Here is a 19,325-nt window from a genome sequence, read left to right as displayed (position 1 = left end):
AGACACTGATCATTCTTAGGAGATAAATTTAGTAGTTCTTGAGCTGAGACCTGAAGCAAATTTTCTAGTTTGGTCCTTGAAAATAATATTGTTAAATGTTTGTCTTCATGTTCAACTGTGTGTTTTATTTCTTAATTAAGCAGCACAAGAAATATTTGTATTATTGATATTGGAAAAGGTGATAATTATTTTGGTTAAAAACTATCAAAATATAAAATAAACATAGCATTGTAGATTAAAAGGAAGAGGAGTGACATTCATTTCAGATAAATGTAAAGGAGCAGAAAACATTTGTTTCCGTTTTTAAGCTTTACTACAAGATATAAATTTTGCTCTTAATAGTTATTGTCTTTATTTTGATCATGACTGGCTGGGCTTAGGGATTACTCTTGATTCTGCTCACAGATCACTCCTGTTGGTGTTTTGGGAACTACAAGGGCACTAAGGAAAGATAGAATCAATAGAACCTACATAACCACATGAATGGCAAATTCCCTACCCACTGTAAAGTCTGTCCCCTGTTTTTGTGTTTTTATATGGATTATGTTAAGGCTACTTTGATTGTTACAGTCTCTTTAACATGCTTTATTTCAAACATAAATATAGTGGCTTGACATATATTAAACTAAAATGCAATTTTATTCTTATAAATTTAGTTTTATAATATAGTATTTCTATAAATTAGTGAATTATTATACATACCTGATGACTGTTCATATTAGCTTGTGTATTTTTAACATAACTATTACTACTCAAAATGATTAATTTGGTTTTCTACTAGTATATTATATTGACCTTTAAAGTAAGAAAATATTTTACTTTTATGCTCCCTTTTTATTGTATATGTTTTCTATGTTTTATTCAATTTTTTATGACCATCTAACAATTTTTGACAATTTTAAACTTTTTAAAATAATGAATTAGGTTGATTTTTATTAGAAAATAGGTTTTCATACAAAAATAATAATAAAAAAAAAAGCTCTGTCAAAAACAACTGACATTTACTTTTTTCGTTTTATTTTGTTTTCTGGGGTCCACACCCAGAAGTGCTCAGGGCATACTTTTGTCCTTCTTACACTCATAGATCACTCACGGTGGGATTAGGGGCACTCTATGGAGTATTTACCATTGAACATAGGTGCATAGCAAACATTTTGGCCACTGTATATCACTCTGATATTTATATTTTTACATTTTGCAGGAGGTTACACCTGGTGACACTCAGGGGTTCCTCCTAGCTATGTGCTCAGAAATCTCTCCTGACTTGAGCGACAATATAGGATACTGGGAATCCATCCCGTGTCAGTCTCGTGCAAGGCACGCGCTATCGCTCTGGTCCCTCTGATATTTATTTTTAAAATTGATATGATTTAGACTAGAGGATATGGTTTAATTGTGGTAGAAAATATGAGTAGGTATATTTTGATAATATGAGAATTATCTGTTGTAGCACAGTTGGGCCTGAGCATCACAAAACCCAGTGTACAACTGGGAGTTGCCACCATGCATCAAAAACCCACTCAAATGTAGCTCCTTAAAACAGTAACAAAAAAATAGTAATATGAATGAGGTAAAACTTCTAACAAAAATAATAAAAACAAATATATAGTTTCAAGGAAAGTGTTACAGTGCTAAGTAAGCAAAAATAAATTTTAAATAATAACTGAATGAAAATGAAATTTGAAATTATTTTTAATGTCTTGTATTTACTAGAAGACAAATGACAATAAAAATTTATTATTGGTCAAAGAGATGATACAAGTCTTAGGTCCTTGTCTTACAAAAGGTAGAACCTGATTAGAAAATGTTTTATGGTAAATGGTTCCCAAGCACTGAAAGGATTTATTTAAGTTGCACACAAAACCAGGAGTAACTTCTCAGTATATAAAACTAGATATGTTCCCCAAACCAAACAAGCAAACAAAAAAAAAAAATCAGATCAAATAACAAATGTAGATCTCACTATAATAAATCAAACATTTCAAAGTAGTTACATAATTTTTAAATCTTGCAAATTGCATTAAATTAATATATCTTATCATTAACAAAGTATGCAAAAATATATTTATTCATGTTTCTTGCTCAGGTGCAATTTTCTAATGTCATTCTTTACATTGGCATTAGATAATATTTATAATACTATCAACATAAATATATGAGCTATTGGAGCAGTATTTTTTAACACATGAAATTTTGTAAATGAAAATATTAAAATATGTGTATTTTTTATGAACAGAAATAGATCTTTGAAATAGAACATTAAAATGAAATATTTTAGTAACTAAGTGTACATGAAGAATAAAGATGGTTTTTATTTTATTCTATTTTATTTTATTGATTTTTAGTTTTTGGACCACACCCAGCATTCTCAAACTTACTCCTGGCTCTGTGCTCAAAAATTGTTCCTGGCATGCTAGGGGGCACATATGGGATGCTGGGAATGGAGTCCAGGTCTGTTCCTCCCTGGTCAGCAGCTTGCAAAGCAAATGCCCTATTGCTATGCCTATCACTCCAGCTTTAGAATACAGGTTTTTAGAAAAGAATTTAAAGGAGTTAATGTATTCACTTTAATAATTTTGTAGCTTTGTCTGCTTTGTTCATTTAATACACAATTATTCAGTATATTTTGGATATTTACTTGCTCACAAAATTTCTAGAGGATGGATACACCTTTGAAACTTTGATGGGTATAGTTAATAAGTTAGGTATTATAACTTTATTAAGAATAATGAATCAGGGCCGGGCGGTGGCGCTCGAGGTAAGGTGCCTGCCTTACCTGCGCTAGCCTAGGAGACGGACCGCGGTTCGATCCCCCGGCGTCCCATATGGTCCCCCAAGCCAGGAGCGACTTCTGAGCGCATAGCCAGGAGTAACCCCTGAGCGTCACCGGGTGTGGCCCAAAAACCAAAAAAAAAAAAAAAAAAGAATAATGAATCAGATCACATATAAAATATTTTAGTAATTTATTTCTCTTGAATCCTAAATTTTTAGTTCAAATGTAACTGAGTACTTTAAAATAGATTAAATATTTTGTTCCTAAAATGATATTTACTGGGTGAACTCTTTCATAAACTAAGATTTTTACTTTAAAATTGTGTAATTGCAATAATTTTTTGCTAAAATCCACATTTTGTTCATGTGACTTATTTTTGGAAATACTTAACTGTCACTTCACATTATTTAAATGTCAATGAGGAGGATAAATATCACATATAAATACAACTAGTAATATACATTTGTGATTACATGATAACAAATAGCCATATTATCTATTTTAAGTGCATTTATTTTTCTAAAAAGTGGTGAATGTGAAGTTTTCTTCATTTCACACAAAATCATTGTGTATTTCAGATATTTTTTAAAATAGTATGGTACGTTCACTGCATTTATTTTAACATCATTGTAACATTGTTGTATAAAAACTATTTATTCTGGGGCCGGAGAGGTGGTGCCAGAGGTAAGGTGTCTGCCTTGCAAGCGCTAGCATAGGACGGACCACAGTTCGATCCCCCGGCGTCCCACATGGTCTCCCCAAGCCAGGAGCAATTTCTGAGCGCATAGCCAGGAATAACCCCTGAGCATCAAACAGGTGTGGCCCCCCCAAAAAAAAACAACAAACAAACAAAAAACTATTTATTCTAAGGACTCTAGAGACCATGTATTGACAGTTTGATGTTTTAAACATTAGATAATTTTAAACATAATAATTAGATAATTAGAAAACATAATCCTGGTAAGCTGTGAGCTAAATTAATAAGTGATTATTGACAAATGGGACCAGAGAGATAAAATGCAGGGGCCAGAGTGATAGCATGGAGATAAGGCATTTTCTTGCATGCAGAAGGACAGTGGTTCGAATTCTGGCATCCCATATGGTCCCCCCGAATCTGCCAGGAGCAATTTCTGAGCGTAGAGACAGGAGTAACTACTGAGTGTTGCTAGGTGTGAACAAAGAACAAAAATAAAAAGTAAAATAAAATAAAATAGGTATTTATAAAGGAGGTGGTATGAGATTAATGGAAACCTGTGTCCTTGGTCAAAATACACTAAAACTGGTTGTAGGTTTGGAGTTGCAAGTCTGTTTTTAAAGCTTTGTAAATTAAAGCACTAAAGAAAACAAAAACTTAAAAAAATAATACAAGGGCATAATACAACAGCAGTTGAACAATTGCCTTGCACACTGCCCGGTATATACCGGATTTGATCCCCATCATCCCATATGGTCCCCGAGCGAGGCGTGATGTCTAAGCACATAGCCAGGAGTAACCTCTGAGCATTTCTGGTGTAGCACAAAAAACCAACCAAACAAAAATATTAAAATATTACTAAGTTGTTTACTCTTGTGGAAGAAGTTTAAAACCGAATTTTAGATTGGTTTAAATTTCAAAAAAATTAAAAAATTTAAAAAAACTGCAATAATTATTCAGTGAGATAGCGGTACATATCACCTAATATAAAATGAAAATTTTTGGATTATTAATGTAAAAATGAACACACAGACAAATGCACTTAAAACTTTCAATTTATTTTCAATTAAACATATTATCAATAGGAATTAATCCCTCACTAAAAGCTCTTTGGTGTTTTCATCAACCTCATGTTTTCTAAAACATTTTTCCAGACACCTATTCACTTATCATTTTAATAATGCAGTAAAGTCTAAGATTCTGAAGATCAAAGTTTACTGAGTCCAATATTACTATTACGATTAGACATATTCCCGAAGACTTTTAAAATGATGTTGCTTTCCTCACTCTAGATGGATTGGTGCCAGTGGGTAAATAAGTATTTTAATATTTTACTATTGGGAACATAATATCGTGCATTATGCAATATTCAGTATTTTAATGATTTCATTTTCTTCTCTTGTCAACTTTTTCATTTAAAGTCATGCAAAGGAATACAATTCACTGAATTATATTTAGATCTTTAAATTACACAGTTCATTTATCAAGTTCATTTCAAGAAGGTCCATATTCCATAGAAGAAATGCAGCTTAAATACAAGTTTGATTACAATCCTTAAAAAAGTGATAAAATCCAAGTGATAGTCAATTGTCAAAAAAGCAATGAAATATCACTAATCTGACTAAAAGGCCACAGTCGTACTGCTACTTTAACATTGTCAACACTTGGTATAGAAATTTTCATTATTTTTTATTACTGGAGTTACTTGGTAAGAAAATAACGTAGAGAGCACTCTTAGGCTTCACAGTAGAACATTAGAAGCTTATTCAGCAAAGAAATTTGTTTCCAGATGATCAAATATGAATGGTCCATTCATTCCAAAATATCTACTACTTGGTATACATCATTTTACAGCACTCATGTATTGATGATTTTCAGCCAACATTAAGCATCACCAATTGCAGTCATAATATTTTTTGATTTCCATTATTTTTCCCAATTCAAAGGACAAACTAATATGTCCCAAATTATCAGTACTCGAGGTTTTATGAAATGTATCTTTTTCAAACCTTATAAAGTGATTTCTGTGATAGAAATCTTAATCGCAGAAGCAAAGCGCTTAAACAGTCAATTAAATGTAAAGCAATAGAAGTTAAATCAGTCTCGTTTTAAAATTGGTCTAATAATACTCTGAGTATATTAAAGAGTATTGATTGTCTTTCCCCATCTGACTTTTTACTTGGGGCTCAACACTGGCTCAAGTTCCTCTTCTGGAACTGAAACTGACTTCTCTGAAGCTCGTTCTCCAGCATGAGTATTTATTGTTGTAACTGAGGTGTTTCTTGTCGATCTCCTTTGAATGCTAAGATCTTTTCTCCTTTTGGGACTTCTCTCCTCCTCATGAGCTGTGGGTGCTACATCATCAGCATTTATGTTTCTTGGTCTACCACGTTTTCTAGGTGTGTCAGACATGGGGACTTCTGCCTGTTGTGCTGTCAGAGATGACAGCAAAATATCTTCGGTATTCCCAGTATCAGAAAGTCCTGGCATTTTAGGAGGACTTCCTTCAGACTCAACCATATTACTATTACCATCTTGCCCTTTTTCTGTTACATCAGCAATTAGTTCAGTAGAAGAGCTCGCAGTATCCTGTAGCCTTACATGCAATTCTTGATTTTCATTTTCTTGATGGTCTAAGGAAAAAGATACCTTCTTTCGGGTCTTCAGTGAGTCAGGTTTTTTTAGAATTGAACGTGGTGGTGTAGTAACATATATATTAGTTTTGTTGTCATAGGCAACTCCAGTTGTACATGGTGCAGTTATGCCCTCTTCCCTCAATGAAATTGAAGTTTCCTTCAGTTGTAAAGGAACAAGAGAAGGTCCAGAAGACAAAGAGGGTGATGCTAAAGTTGATGGACGACAAGACTTTAAAATGGATTGAAGACTAGCTTTGGCAAATCCAGAAGCATTAACTGTTGTGGCCGAAATTTTAGCTTTCTTAGCCACAAGAGGAGTTTCAAGGCAATGTATTTCCTTAGCCTTGGTAATTTGGTCCCAAGATCTTTTGACACATGAATTTACTGGCATTAAATAAGATGGAAGGTACAAAGGAGATTTGGTGGGGCTCTGCAGAAAAACCCTCATACATTGAGAAGGCTGAGGTACAGGATAATCAGCCGTATTCAGCTCTTTAGAACTTTTTTGTGAAGCTTGTGCAATTGGGGTTCCAACAGAAGCATTAGGTATTGGGGGAGAAGATACTCCAGGAGAGGATTCTTTGATTCTAGGACTGGTTTGCAAAGTTCTTACCAAATCCTCATGTTCAGTGTCTTTGAGCGGTATCTTTAGAAAATCTTCCAGCAAGCCCAGTTCCTGGCACATGTCGTAAGTGTGCTTGAATAAGTCCTTTCTGTTTAAACTACTAGAATGTTGCCGCAGCAAATTTAAGGCCTCAACCACACACCTATTATAGGTCAAAATGGTGAAGTGAAGGCAAACATCACCATCTGTGGACATCGTTGGCTTCATGGAATGGATATATCTGAGGGCGATTCTGTGCTCACCATGACTTATGAAAGCTTGAAGAATCATTGTATGTTGCCATGGCAAAGGTTCGACTGTGGCTGGGTCAAACAGAAGTTCCAAAGCCCTCTCATAATTTTTATGGTCTATATACCACAATCCTTTAATCAGTTTCAGTTGGCTATAAGAAATGGCAAAAAGCTTAAGAAATGATTCAATGGCAGAATCATCTTTGGAAAACAAGACAGAATATCTAGCAGCAAATAGATGGTAACTGCATGTTTGTTTGCTTCTGGAATATTATCAAGTAAGTATATGTCAAGCAGTGCATGCAGACTTGGAGGAGGATATTTTCCAGTGCTTCCTTCATCGTTTTCCCACAAATTCTCAATCCTATTTCCTAGGCGAGAAACCAGTCCATCAATGATCAGGTAATCAGGATTCATTTCCCCCCTTGAAAAACTCTCACACTTCTGTCGACAACTGGTGTAGTACTCCTGAATTACAGGGTAGTTATAGCATAAACTTCTTAAATGCATAGCATCATGGAAGCCCTCTGGTAGAAGCTCAAAACGACAGAACCACAGAACCACTTGTATGTATTGACATGTGATTTGAGTCAACATACGTTTATTGTTCAGGCTCAATATGCCTTCCTCAGTCATGCTTTTGGCTTCTGCTAACAAACAATTAAGAACTGCATTAAGGTGGCACAGAAGCAAATAACAACAATGGATAGACTGTATAGTCTGTGGATCAATGATATGGCATGAGCCATCAAATAACGGCGCACACAGTCTGACCAATTCTTCTTTGGTGACATTCACTTTATTCCATGTCCATTCTAGAACAAAGCACAACTTAGTGGCCGAATGTGGGTGTTCTGATGCCCATTGTTTGATGCATCTAGACATAAGTGCGAGGAAATTGGTTTGGTCTACTGCAGACCATAAAGCTTCTAATTGGTCTTGCTGACTTAAATTTGAAGATGGACTATCAAGACTTTGTGGTGACATGTCAGCCTGAAACATTGCTTATAATGATCAGGAATGGCACTGTTGAGAGATTGCCCCAATGCACTTGAAAACATCAGATTCTTTTTCTGAAAGCCATTGCAATTGATGTGAACCACTCCAGAGTTCATCAAACAAGTAGCAAAATTAAGACATCTTGGATGAAAAAAGTCCTCAGGAGGTGGATGGGAAGGAGGAATTCCTCGACTTAAACTCCTCTCATGCACTAAGATATGCAAGATATCATGTGGAAAAAACCTACTTACTACAGAATCCAGGGACCACAGAGCAAAATAAGAGCAATTATGTAGATATTCACCCGATTCTAGTGCAGCAGAGCTGGACGCAGAGCCGCCACGACCGCCTAATAGTCCTAGGGAGCCCAAACAGCAGCGACACTGTGCGACTGCATCACAGCATCTCCTGGGAGACGCCACAAAGGTTCGCAGGCACGCCCACCTCTGCTGTGCGCCAGCTGCTGCCTCTATCCAACAGCACTCCACTGGCACTTCCTGGCTCCCTTGAGCCACGGCGAGACTCGAGATGGCCTTGGCTGCTGCAAGCCGCGTGGCAGCTCAGCACTCAACGCCATGGTTTCCCGTGCCCAACGTAGTGGTCTGGATTGTGGTGGCATGACCTGGTCAGGAATTGGGGAGGAGATGGGGAGGATTAGGTAATCTGGTTTTAACCTTTCTTACTTGATTCTGTGCTTCTAGACCTGAGCTACCAGGGAACTTTGAGGGCAGGTCCATGAGACCAGGACAGGAAATTTCACACCTGCTTGTGTCAGTGGTGTCAGTGGTGCCAGTGGTGCCAGTCATTGTATGTAGAAATTTCTGCGAGGAACAGATCGGAAATCACACTGTGCCGAGTAAAACCAGCGGAAACATCCCCAATTATTTTTATGAAATACATTTTCCACTTTTTCTTTTTTGCTAAATGTTGTTTTTTCATTTTCAGCTTAAGCCAAGACATGCACCTCTTTAATATTAGAAAAAAGCTCTTCTAAAACCGTTATTGAGAAACATTCGATTGATCTACCTTAAAAATTTCCCATGTCAGTAATTCCTACAGTTTCATAAATGTACTGAGTGTTTCAAATGAGGGTACATAAATATGTATATAATGTATGTATGTTTACACCCATATTTACTAACTTTTATTTTGTATTTTTTTAAAAAATGTGCCTTTTATTGATGATTCATGTCTTGGATTTCCTACTACATTAATCACGCACAGTGTACACCACCATGTATGTATAATATATTTAACATACTGAACTACTCATACAAGTCCCTCAATTATATTGCAGTGTTGTACAAAATATTACTTTAAAATGAGTATTAAATGAAGAACTTGTCTTTTTCCATGGCTTCATTAACATCCTCCATTTCAGGCCAAATCTCTCTGACATGCTTTTTTGTTTTCCATAGAAACTCTAGCAAAGATAAAAGCTGAGTGTAAATTTTCAAATTGGCATTAATAAGAGTAAACATTTAGAGAAAACAATTCACATAATTCTATGAATTCAACTTTTATGTTTATAAAATAGTTAATTGTATATAATTGTTGTTCAATAGGAAAACTATAGTTTTCTGTGACTTAATGTTACGTCTCGTAAACATTATGAAATGCCTTGATTCTTGGACTGTAGGTATAGTAGATCAAGCACACTTGCTATTCCAACTCCCAAGGACCCCAGAACCGCATGTTTCTCAGCACTGTCATGGTCATGAGTTAGTCTTATAGTACAGGAATTAGTCTGAGTTCTTCTACATGTAGCTCCTAAATAAAACCTACAAAAATGTCTTGGATCTTGGGGCCGGAGAGATAGCATGGAGTTAGGGCTTTTGCCTTGCATGCAGATGGACTGTGGTTCAAATCCCAGCATTTCAATATGGTCCCTCGAGCCTGCCAGGAGCGATTTCTGGGTGTAGAGCCCGGAGTTTCCCCTGAGTGCTGTTGGGTGTGACCTAAAAAACAAAACAGAACAAAAACAAATGTCTTGGCTCTTGATTTATGTGAAGCAATTTGGAGAAATTGTGAGTAATAACGTTCAAAATCAGTTCCTTGTTTAAAAAAAAAAAAACACTTCAATGTCAAAAAAAAACCTTATTTCACTTTTTTCTTTTTTCCTCTTCCTTCCTTTCCCTTGTTTATTTCTTTATACCTATTTCCTGCCTGTCTCCTTCCTCTTTTTTTCTGTCTTCCTGTCTTTTTTCCCTCCTAACTTCCTTCCTTTCCTCCTTCCTTCCCTCCTTCCTTCCTTCCTCCCTTCCTCCTTTCTTTCATTTTTCTCTTTCTTTCTTTCTTTCTTTCTTTCTTTCTTTCTTTCTTTCTTTCTTTCTTTCTTTCTTTCTTTCTTTCTTTCTTTCTTTCTTTCTTTCTTTCTTTCTTTCTTTCCTTCTTCCTTCCTTCTTCCTTCCTTCCTTCCTTCCTTCCTTCCTTCCTTCCTTCCTTCCTTCCTTCCTTCCTTCCTTCCTTCCTTCCTTCCTTCCTTCCTTCCTTCCTTCCTTCCTTCCTTCCTTCCTTCCTTCCTTCCTTCCTTCCTTGCTGGCTGACTTGCTTTTCTCTATTTATTTCCTCTCTTTCTCTTTTCCTTTTTCTCTTTTTTCTTTCTTTTTTCTTTTTACTCTATTTTTTTTCTCTTTTTTATCATTCATTTTTCTCTATTCTTCTTTTTCTTTTATTCTTTCTCTATATTTTCAAATTTTTAAGATTATTAAGTGCTTCCTGAAAGCAATGATAGCAGCAGGCGTCAGACCTAATATTGTCTAGTGGGCCCACTACCTAACATTGCCACATACAACTATTTTTAAATATAATGCATTTGATTGGAGCACAGCAGTAGTCATACTTCTTAGAGTCAAGTAGTGGGATATTCCACAATTTAGCTTACATTTAAAAATAGAGATTGTGGCTATCAATAAACAGATTTTTATGCAATTTAATTTCATTAAATCTTACATTATATATGTATACGATTAATATATATATATAGATTTACAAATATTTATACATGTTATATATTATATATTATTTTAATATACAGCTTATATTATAATAAACACCTATATAATTATATTTTACTTGTCTATATTTATATATTTAACTTTATTAAATTATATTTTATATAAGTATATAGTTAATATCTAATTTTCATATATTATAAATTTAACTGAAATGTTGTATTCTATCTAATGCCTAAAGAGACGTATCCTGGGGCCGGGCGGTGGCACTAGAGGTAAGGTGCCTGCCTTGCCTGCGCTAGCCTTGGACGGACCACGGTTCGATCCCCCGTTGTCCCATATGGTCCCCCAAGCCAGGAGCAACTTCTGAGCGCATAGCCTGGAGTAACCCCTAAGCATCACCGGGTGTGGCCCAAAAAAAAAAAAAAAAAAGAGACGTGTCCTGCAAAAAATGAAGAATGTTTCATAGTGTTGACAATAATTGAATCATTATTAATGTCGGAATAATCTTCTTATTCTTGAATAAAATGTAATTTTTATTGAGGCCTTACATTTATTTTTATATGTAGATATTTAATACAATATATTTTAATTTTATTTTATTATTTTAATATATTTATTTCTAAATAGATTTAATAAATATATTTTATTATACTTATGTAAATAGGTAAATATAATGTAAAGTTACAATATTCTTCAAATAAAATGAAGAAATGAAGCTGCTAATACAGAAAACGAATGTGTTAGAAATTCTATTTTAGTTAATTAATATATTCTCATTTATTTAGCGTAAGTTAAGTGACTCTAAAACCTTTTAAATTATACTTTACTTATTCCTAGTCCTATAATTTGAATTATATGGTTATATCATGTATTCTTCATTTTAAGGACAATACTAATTTCCCAGTATATTTGTTTATTTTTTTGTGATTAAACATATGTACACTTCAGATATTACCTGTACAAAACATAAATAATGTAAAATAAAATTTACTTTTATTGACCTCATTGTACTTTTTCTCCTAATACTTAAAAATATAAAGAATTCTGGATTATGTTAGTGTAAATTAAATAAATTAAATATATGTTAAATAGTTGAAAAATAAAAATTTAGAAAATATCCTAATTATAGTCTAGCTAGCATTAAATAGTCATAAAAATACACATAAAGTAAAAAAGTAATGTATTTGCTGCAAAAATATTATCTGAAAAAGGACAGCACATAATATAATATTGATCATATAATACTGATATTCAATAAATATTATCTATATTTTGCCCACATTTCAAAGATCATAAATAACATCTTTGTTATTTTTTATATTATTGCTTCCTAGCATTTGGAAACAAATCACCATGTCTGTTATAATTTTTTTCATTTAAACAACTTTATTACATGCATGATTGTATTTGGGTTGTTTTTTTTTTTTTTTTGTATTTGGGTTTTAATCATGTAAAGAACACCACCCATCACCAGGTCAACATTCCCATCACCAATGTCCCAAATCTCCCTCCTCCCCACACAACCCCCGCCTGTACTCAGGCTTTCAATTTCCCTCGTATATTCTCATTATTAGGATAGTACAAAACATAGTTATTTCTCTAACTAAACTCATCCCTGTTTGTGGTGAGCTTCATGAGGTGAGCTGGAACTTCCAGCTCTTTTCTCTTTTGTGTCTGAAAGTTATTATTGCAAGAATGTCTTTCATTTCTCTTAAAACCCATAGATGAGTGAGACCATTCGTGTCTTTTCTCTCTCTCTCTCTCTCTCTCTCTCTCTCTCTCTCTCTCTCTCTCTCTCTCTCTCTCTCTCTCTCTCTCTCTCTCTCTCCGACTTATTTCACTCAGCATAATAGATTCCATGTACATCCATGTATAGGAAAATTTCATGACTTCATCTCTTCTGACATCTGTATGATATTCCATTGTGTATATGTATCACAGTTTCTTTAGCCATTCATCTGTTGAAGGGTATCTTGGCTGTTTCCAGAGTCTTGCTATGGTAAATAGTGCATCAATGAATATAGGTGTAAGGAAGGGATTTTTGTATTGTATTTTTGTGTTCCTAGGGTATATTCCTAGGAGTGGTATAGTTGGGTCGTATGGGAGCTCGATTTCCAGTTTTTGGAGGAATCTCCTTATTGCTTTCCATAAAGGTTGAACTAGACGGCATTCCCACCAGCAGCGAATAAGAGTTCCTTTCTCTCCACATCACCGCCAACACTGCTTGTTCTCATTCTTTGTGATGTGTGCCAATCTCTGGGGTGTGAGGTGGTATCTCATAGTTGTTTTGATTTGCATCTCCCTGATGATTAGTGATGTGGAGCATTTTTTCATGTGTCTATTCGCCATTTGTATTTCTTCTTTGTCAAAGTGTCCATTTCTTCTACCCATTTTTTGATGGGATTAGATGTTCTTTTCTTGTAAAGTTCTGTCAGTGCCTTGTATATTTTGGAGATTAGCCCCTTGTCTGATGGGTATTGGGTGAATAGTTTCTCCCACTCAGTGGGGAGGCTCTTGTATCCTGGGCACTATTTCTTTTGAGGTGCAGAAGCTTCTCAGTTTAATATATTCTCACCTGTTAATCTCTGCTTTTACTTTCTTGGAGAGTGCAGTTTCCTCTTTGAAGATGCCTTTAGTCTCAATGTCCTGGAGTGTTTTGCCTACGTGTTGTTCTATGTATCTTATGGTTTCAGGTCTGATATCGAGGTCTTTCATTCATTTGGATTTAACCTTTGTACATGGTGTTAGACAGGGGTCTTCAAACTACGGCCCGCGGGCCACATATTGCATTTATTCCCATTTTGTTTCTTCACTTCTAAATAAGATATATGCAGTGTGCATAGAAATTTGTTAATAATTTTTGTTTTTACTATAATCTGGCCCTCCAACAGTCTGAAGGACAGTGAACTATCCCCCTGTTTAAAAAGTTTGAGGACCCCTGTTAGATGTTATAAATTTTTGCTCTGTACTCTTTTATTATTTGCTATTATGGTTAATAACTGTGTAATTAAGAATGTCAACCAGATTGTATTTGGGATTTTTCAATGTGCAAAATATTTCTTTTCGTTAAACCCTTTACAGAATTAAATGAGGTAAGTCATAATATTTTATATGTAATCTGAAAGAGGAAGTGGTTAAGCATTTATGGTTTATTTTTTATTTTATATTTTAATGGAATTTTACTTTATTAAATTGTTAATTTGGGGAGGGGGTCACACTGAGTTGTTTTCTGGGTTCACCCTGTTTTGCCATCAGGTATCACAACATTCACTTACTTCAATGGATCATTTAGAAAGTCAAGGATTGAATATGGGTTGGTTGTGTGTAGGCAAGTGTCCTCCTACCAGCCATACTGTTGTTCTGGCCCCTGAACTTATCTTTTTATTTTTATTTTTAGGTTTTTTTTTGTTTGTTTGTTTTTAGTTTTTGGACTACACCCTGTGACATTCATGGGTTATTCCTGGCTATGAGCTCAGAAATCGCTTCTGGTTTGGGGGTCTTATGGGATGCCAGGGGTACGAACCGAGGTCCGTTCTAGATCAGCCGCTTGCAAGGCAAATGCCCTACTGCTTCTCCACAGCCCCGGCCCCTGAGTCTAGCATCATTTGTTACTTCAGCTAGCCAAATTATAAGCAAATCTATAAACAAAATAAGGAATAAAAACAGTAATATTTTGTTTTATTTTAGGTTATTCATAGCCATTTGGTTCAGTTTTATTATCATTGTGATATACATTATTTATAAATATAGTGATTTTATAGCTGTGTAATTTTTTAAATATGGTATGGACATAAATATATATTTTAGTATAAAATACATATATTCATAAAAGTCACAATTTTTTTTTTTAGTTTTTGGGTCACACCCGGCAGCTCAGGGTATACTCCTGGCTCTGCGCTCAGAAATCACTCCTGGCAAGCTCAGGGGACCATATGGGATGCCAGGATTCGAACCACCATCCTTCTGCATGCGAGGCAAACACTTTGCCTCCGTGATATCTCTCCGGCTCCTCCTTTAAAAATGTATCTCAATTGAAATAATTTTTTTAATATGTTGAATAAGTGTACCACAGATATAATACAGCAAGTAAAGAGGAACCTTGCCTTGCACTTTCTTATCAGTATTTTCTCTCTGGCCTCATAAAGGGGCCCAAGGCATCTTCAGGAGTAATTTTTGAGCACAGAATACCACCTCACCAAAAAGGGGAAAATATATAATATTAAAGTGTGTTTTAGGAATTAGATTTTTATATAAATTGTACAAATTAACTAATTGACTTTGCTTATAAATGTTTAAATTGAAAGTGTCTCTGTCTTATCATTGAAAATACACAATTAAATGTATAAATGTATATGTTTAAAGTTTATTAAGATAGCATGATTTATATTAATGTTATTGCTTATTCTTTTGATATACAAATCTACTGTCCCTCCACCCAACCATGTGGCATGAATGGTATCTATGCAAAAGATTTGCAAGAAAATGATCAAGCTGTTTAAGAAACTCAAGAAATATTAAAATATTTAATGACAATAAAATTATATAACATAAAGTATCATACTAAAATATCAAAACATATATTTGTCAATTTCTGGTCAATATAATAATATCTAACATGTATTTTATATCTTCATTATAAGAGAAAAACTTCATATTTAATACTTGGGGGCTACACACATTAATATTTAGGGTTAGGCTTGTCTCTAATACTCAGGAATTACTTTTTGCAGTGGTGATGGGACCATGCAGTCCCATGCTATGAATAGAATGGAATGAACCCAGTTGGGCCTTTTGCAAGGGAAATGTTGTACTTCTCTACTAACTCCCATGCCTTAAGTAATTAATTTGTTAATAAATTGCTGTGCTCACAATACTTATTTATTGATTTTTTTCAGCTTTCTTAGGAAAGTATTAGCTCGAAACATGTAGTTGAAAGGTTTACTTCTTGGTCTTTTATGACTTTCCCATAAATACTTAATCTATCTCACATTCCCAAATAATAGTGTCTCTAAAAGGAATTTTGTCAAATTTACAGACATTATACACCATTATTTATGTGAAAATTATATTTATGATTAATAAATACAGCAGCCCAAAGAGATGTACAGAAGGTGGGTATTGGCCTTGACTGTGGCCAACTGGAGTTTGACCCCTGGTCCTGTGTATAGATCCTGAACCCACCAGGAATGATATCTGAACACAGAGCCAGCATAGATATGAGCATAACTGTGTGTGACCCAAATATGCACACACAGACATACACATACACAGAAACACACAAATATAGTATAGACCTATGAAACACACAAGTATAGTCCTATGAAACCTATTGATTAGTATTCAGAATTCTAGATTAACTCTGATCGAATTTGCAAACAACTGATATAACCCTCTATAATTTTTTATGGGAGAAGCAGCATTTGAAGTTTAATATCTAGACTAAAGGTTTTATAAGGAGTATATTGCCAGTCACATGTATAAAAAGAATGTTTACACTTTGTTCCTTTGCAAAGTACAACATATCTCTGTTAATAGAAATTTTTTAATGTGCATTGTTTAAATTTTATAACAATAACATGGCTTTAGGTGGTTTACAGAACTGAGAATAGACTACAGTTCAGTTAGGAGCCCAGAGGATAAAAGGAAGATGAATTTTTTTAGTTTGATTTTTGGTCACCCTGGGAAGCGCCCAGGGGTTACTCCTGGCTCTTAGCTCAGATATCACTCCTGGCAGGCTCAGGGGACCATATGGGTTGCCAGGATTTGAACCACCATCCTTCTGCATGCAAGACAAATGCCCTACCTCCATTCTATCTCTCCAGCCCAAAATGAAGGAAAAGTTTAATATAGTAAAGTAGTTCCTCTTTGGCCAGGGCCTAGGTGTCATACTGATGTAAATTAAGAAATTAGCAAAAAGTCAGGTTTCCTTATCAAATTTCTTTTCCCTAAGGGAACAGGTTTTTAGATCTAGGGCACTGACTAACTTATTTTTAATTTTTTTTAACTGAAACCCAACTAAAGACATGTTTATAATCATGGTGCTTAAACAGACACTATTATAAGAAAATAAATTAAAAATAAATCTTCAGTCCATTTTCCTTTTTCCCTTCATTTCTTTTTCTTCTTTTTCTTCCTCCTCTCCTCCCTCCTCCTCCTCTTCTACTTCTTCCTTTTCTTTCTGCTCTTCTTAATTTTCTACTTTCTCTTATTCTCATTCTTCCTTTTCTTGTCTCCTTTTCTCTTTGCTTCTCTTCTTTCCCTTCTTCTTTCTCGTATTTTTCCTCTATTTTCTCTTTTTTCTTCTTCCCCTTCCTCTACTTTCTCCTTTTCTTCTTCCTCCTCCATGTCTTCATTCTTCTTTCTTTTTTCTTTTTATTCTTCTTTATCTTTTTTCCCTCTTCTTCTTACTCCTCTTCTCACACTTTCTTCAACACTTTTACTATTGTCTTCCTGAGTCTCTGGGACTCCAATGATTTCTGTGATTTTTTTCTTTTGAGTTTATCAACGACTTATATTTTCATCTGTTCACATTTATTGAGTGGTTTATTCATTGCATGATCATTTTCTTTAAGGAGCTTTTCTAATCTTTTCTGCCATGTGGAGTTGTTCTGCATCTCATTTCCTGGCTCACTGACCCCATCCTCAGTTACTATTCATCCCCAGCAAAGGCTTTTTATTGAGGTTTTCTTTTAAACTACTGAGTTTTTTAGACCTGTTTTTTGATTTTGGAGTTTTTTTAGTTCTATCATTATGGTCTGTTTAGATCGATATATGCATGCTTTGAGTTCTTTGACATCCTCCAAATTAATAATCTAAACTCTTGATCTGAGAGACTTTTCAGGTCACCTTCATTCTCTATTTGTGGTTTTGTCAGGAATTGATTCCACACTGCAAAACTTACATAGCGTTTTTTTTTTGTTTTGTTTGTATTTTGTTTAGTTTTTGGGTTACACCTGGCAGCTCTTAGGGGTTACTCCTGGCTCTACACTCAGAAATCGTTCCTGGCAGGTTCTGGGGACCATATGGTATGCCGGAATTCGAACCACTATCCTTCTGACTGCAAGGAAAATCCCTACCTCCATGCTATCTTTCAGCCCCTTATATAGTGGTTTTTATATTTGATATGCGGGGGTTCATGGGGTGTAAGATACACTAGTCCAGGGAGCAAAGCAGAGTAGTTGTGCTCCTCTGTTTGCAGCTATTTGGTGGGGCGCTTACTAGGTTTGACCTAGAGATTGTGTTGAATGGTGTCTTCTTGGCTGACCTGTGCTGAAAAGTAGACAGGGAGCAAGGAAGCAGTCTTTTATACTGGCTCTTCTGTGACCAAAACACAGAAGGGTCCAGCTCCCACCTTATTGGGTGAGGCCATTACTGGGTTTGCACCCTGCGGATTGTGTTTAATGTAATGGCATCATCTTGGATGTCTTCTGCAAAAAGTAGACAGGGCACAAGAAGCACTTTTTTATAACAGCTCTCCTGTGCATAAAACACAGCAATGATCAGCATCCACCTTATTTCTGACCCACTGGTTGTTCAGCCGTGTGCTATTTAATTCCAGATGTTAAAGTTTTCTTCTGTGTTTCTTTGCAGTTCACTTCTAATTTCAGTGTCTTGTGACCTAAAAAGGTACAATTTCTATCCTCTGGAATTTATGGAGATATGTTTTATGGGTCAGCATGTGGTCTATCTGGCCCATGTGCATTGGAGAAAAATGTATATCCAGTTTTTGGATATATATATATATATATGTATGTATGTATATGTATATATGTATATTAGGCCACTTCCAATTGTCTTTTCACAACTAATACAGTTTTGTTGGTTTCAGCCTGGTTGACCTATCAAGGGGTGACAGGGCAGTGTTGAAAACCCCCACTATTATTGTGTTGCTATTGATATCTTCTTTCTGATTTGTCAATAATTCTATTATTTTGCTGGTCCCTCATTGAGTACATATATATTTAGGAGATTGATTTCTTTCTGATTTACAAATACTTTGATTAGTACAATATGACCATCTTTGTCCCTTACAACTTTTCTGAGTCTAAACTATTTGTCATCTGATATTAATATGGCCCCTCCCACTTTTTAAGAAAGTTGTTTGCTTGAATGATTTTTCTCCAGCCTTTGATTTTGAGTCTATGTTCTTTTTTGTTTTGTTTTGTTTTTGTTTTTGTTTTTTGTCTCACGTGGAGGCACTCAGGATTTATTCCTGACTCTGCACTCAGATGTCGCTCCTGGAAGACTTAGGGGAAAATACAGGATGTGGAGACTCAAACCGGGGTTTTCTCTAAGTTAGCCATGTGCCATGCAAATGCCATCCAGCTCTGCTATTGCTCTGGCACCCAATAAATCTCGTGGCCAATATGTGACACAAATATATATATATTCTAATTATTCAGAAGCATTTC

At 35.0% G+C, this 19,325-nt stretch overlaps 1 protein-coding gene across 1 annotated transcript; it reads right to left on the bottom strand.

Moving 5' to 3' along the window:
- Window positions 1-5,642: 5,642 nt before the first annotated feature.
- On the bottom strand, window positions 5,643-8,763 carry LOC126032164 (protein ELYS-like). The gene is given in 4 exon segments (XM_049789857.1): window positions 5,643-7,159; window positions 7,162-7,953; window positions 7,956-8,498; window positions 8,670-8,763. Coding segments are annotated over 4 exon segments (2,946 nt in total).
- Between the last annotated feature and the right edge of the window lie 10,562 nt (window positions 8,764-19,325).

Source organism: Suncus etruscus, chromosome 16 (assembly GCF_024139225.1).
Source record: "Suncus etruscus isolate mSunEtr1 chromosome 16, mSunEtr1.pri.cur, whole genome shotgun sequence".
NCBI classification, from domain to species: Eukaryota; Metazoa; Chordata; class Mammalia; order Eulipotyphla; family Soricidae; genus Suncus; species Suncus etruscus.
The sequence above is the reverse complement of the archived record's forward strand: the minus strand, read 5'-3'. Positions and strand labels throughout refer to the sequence as shown.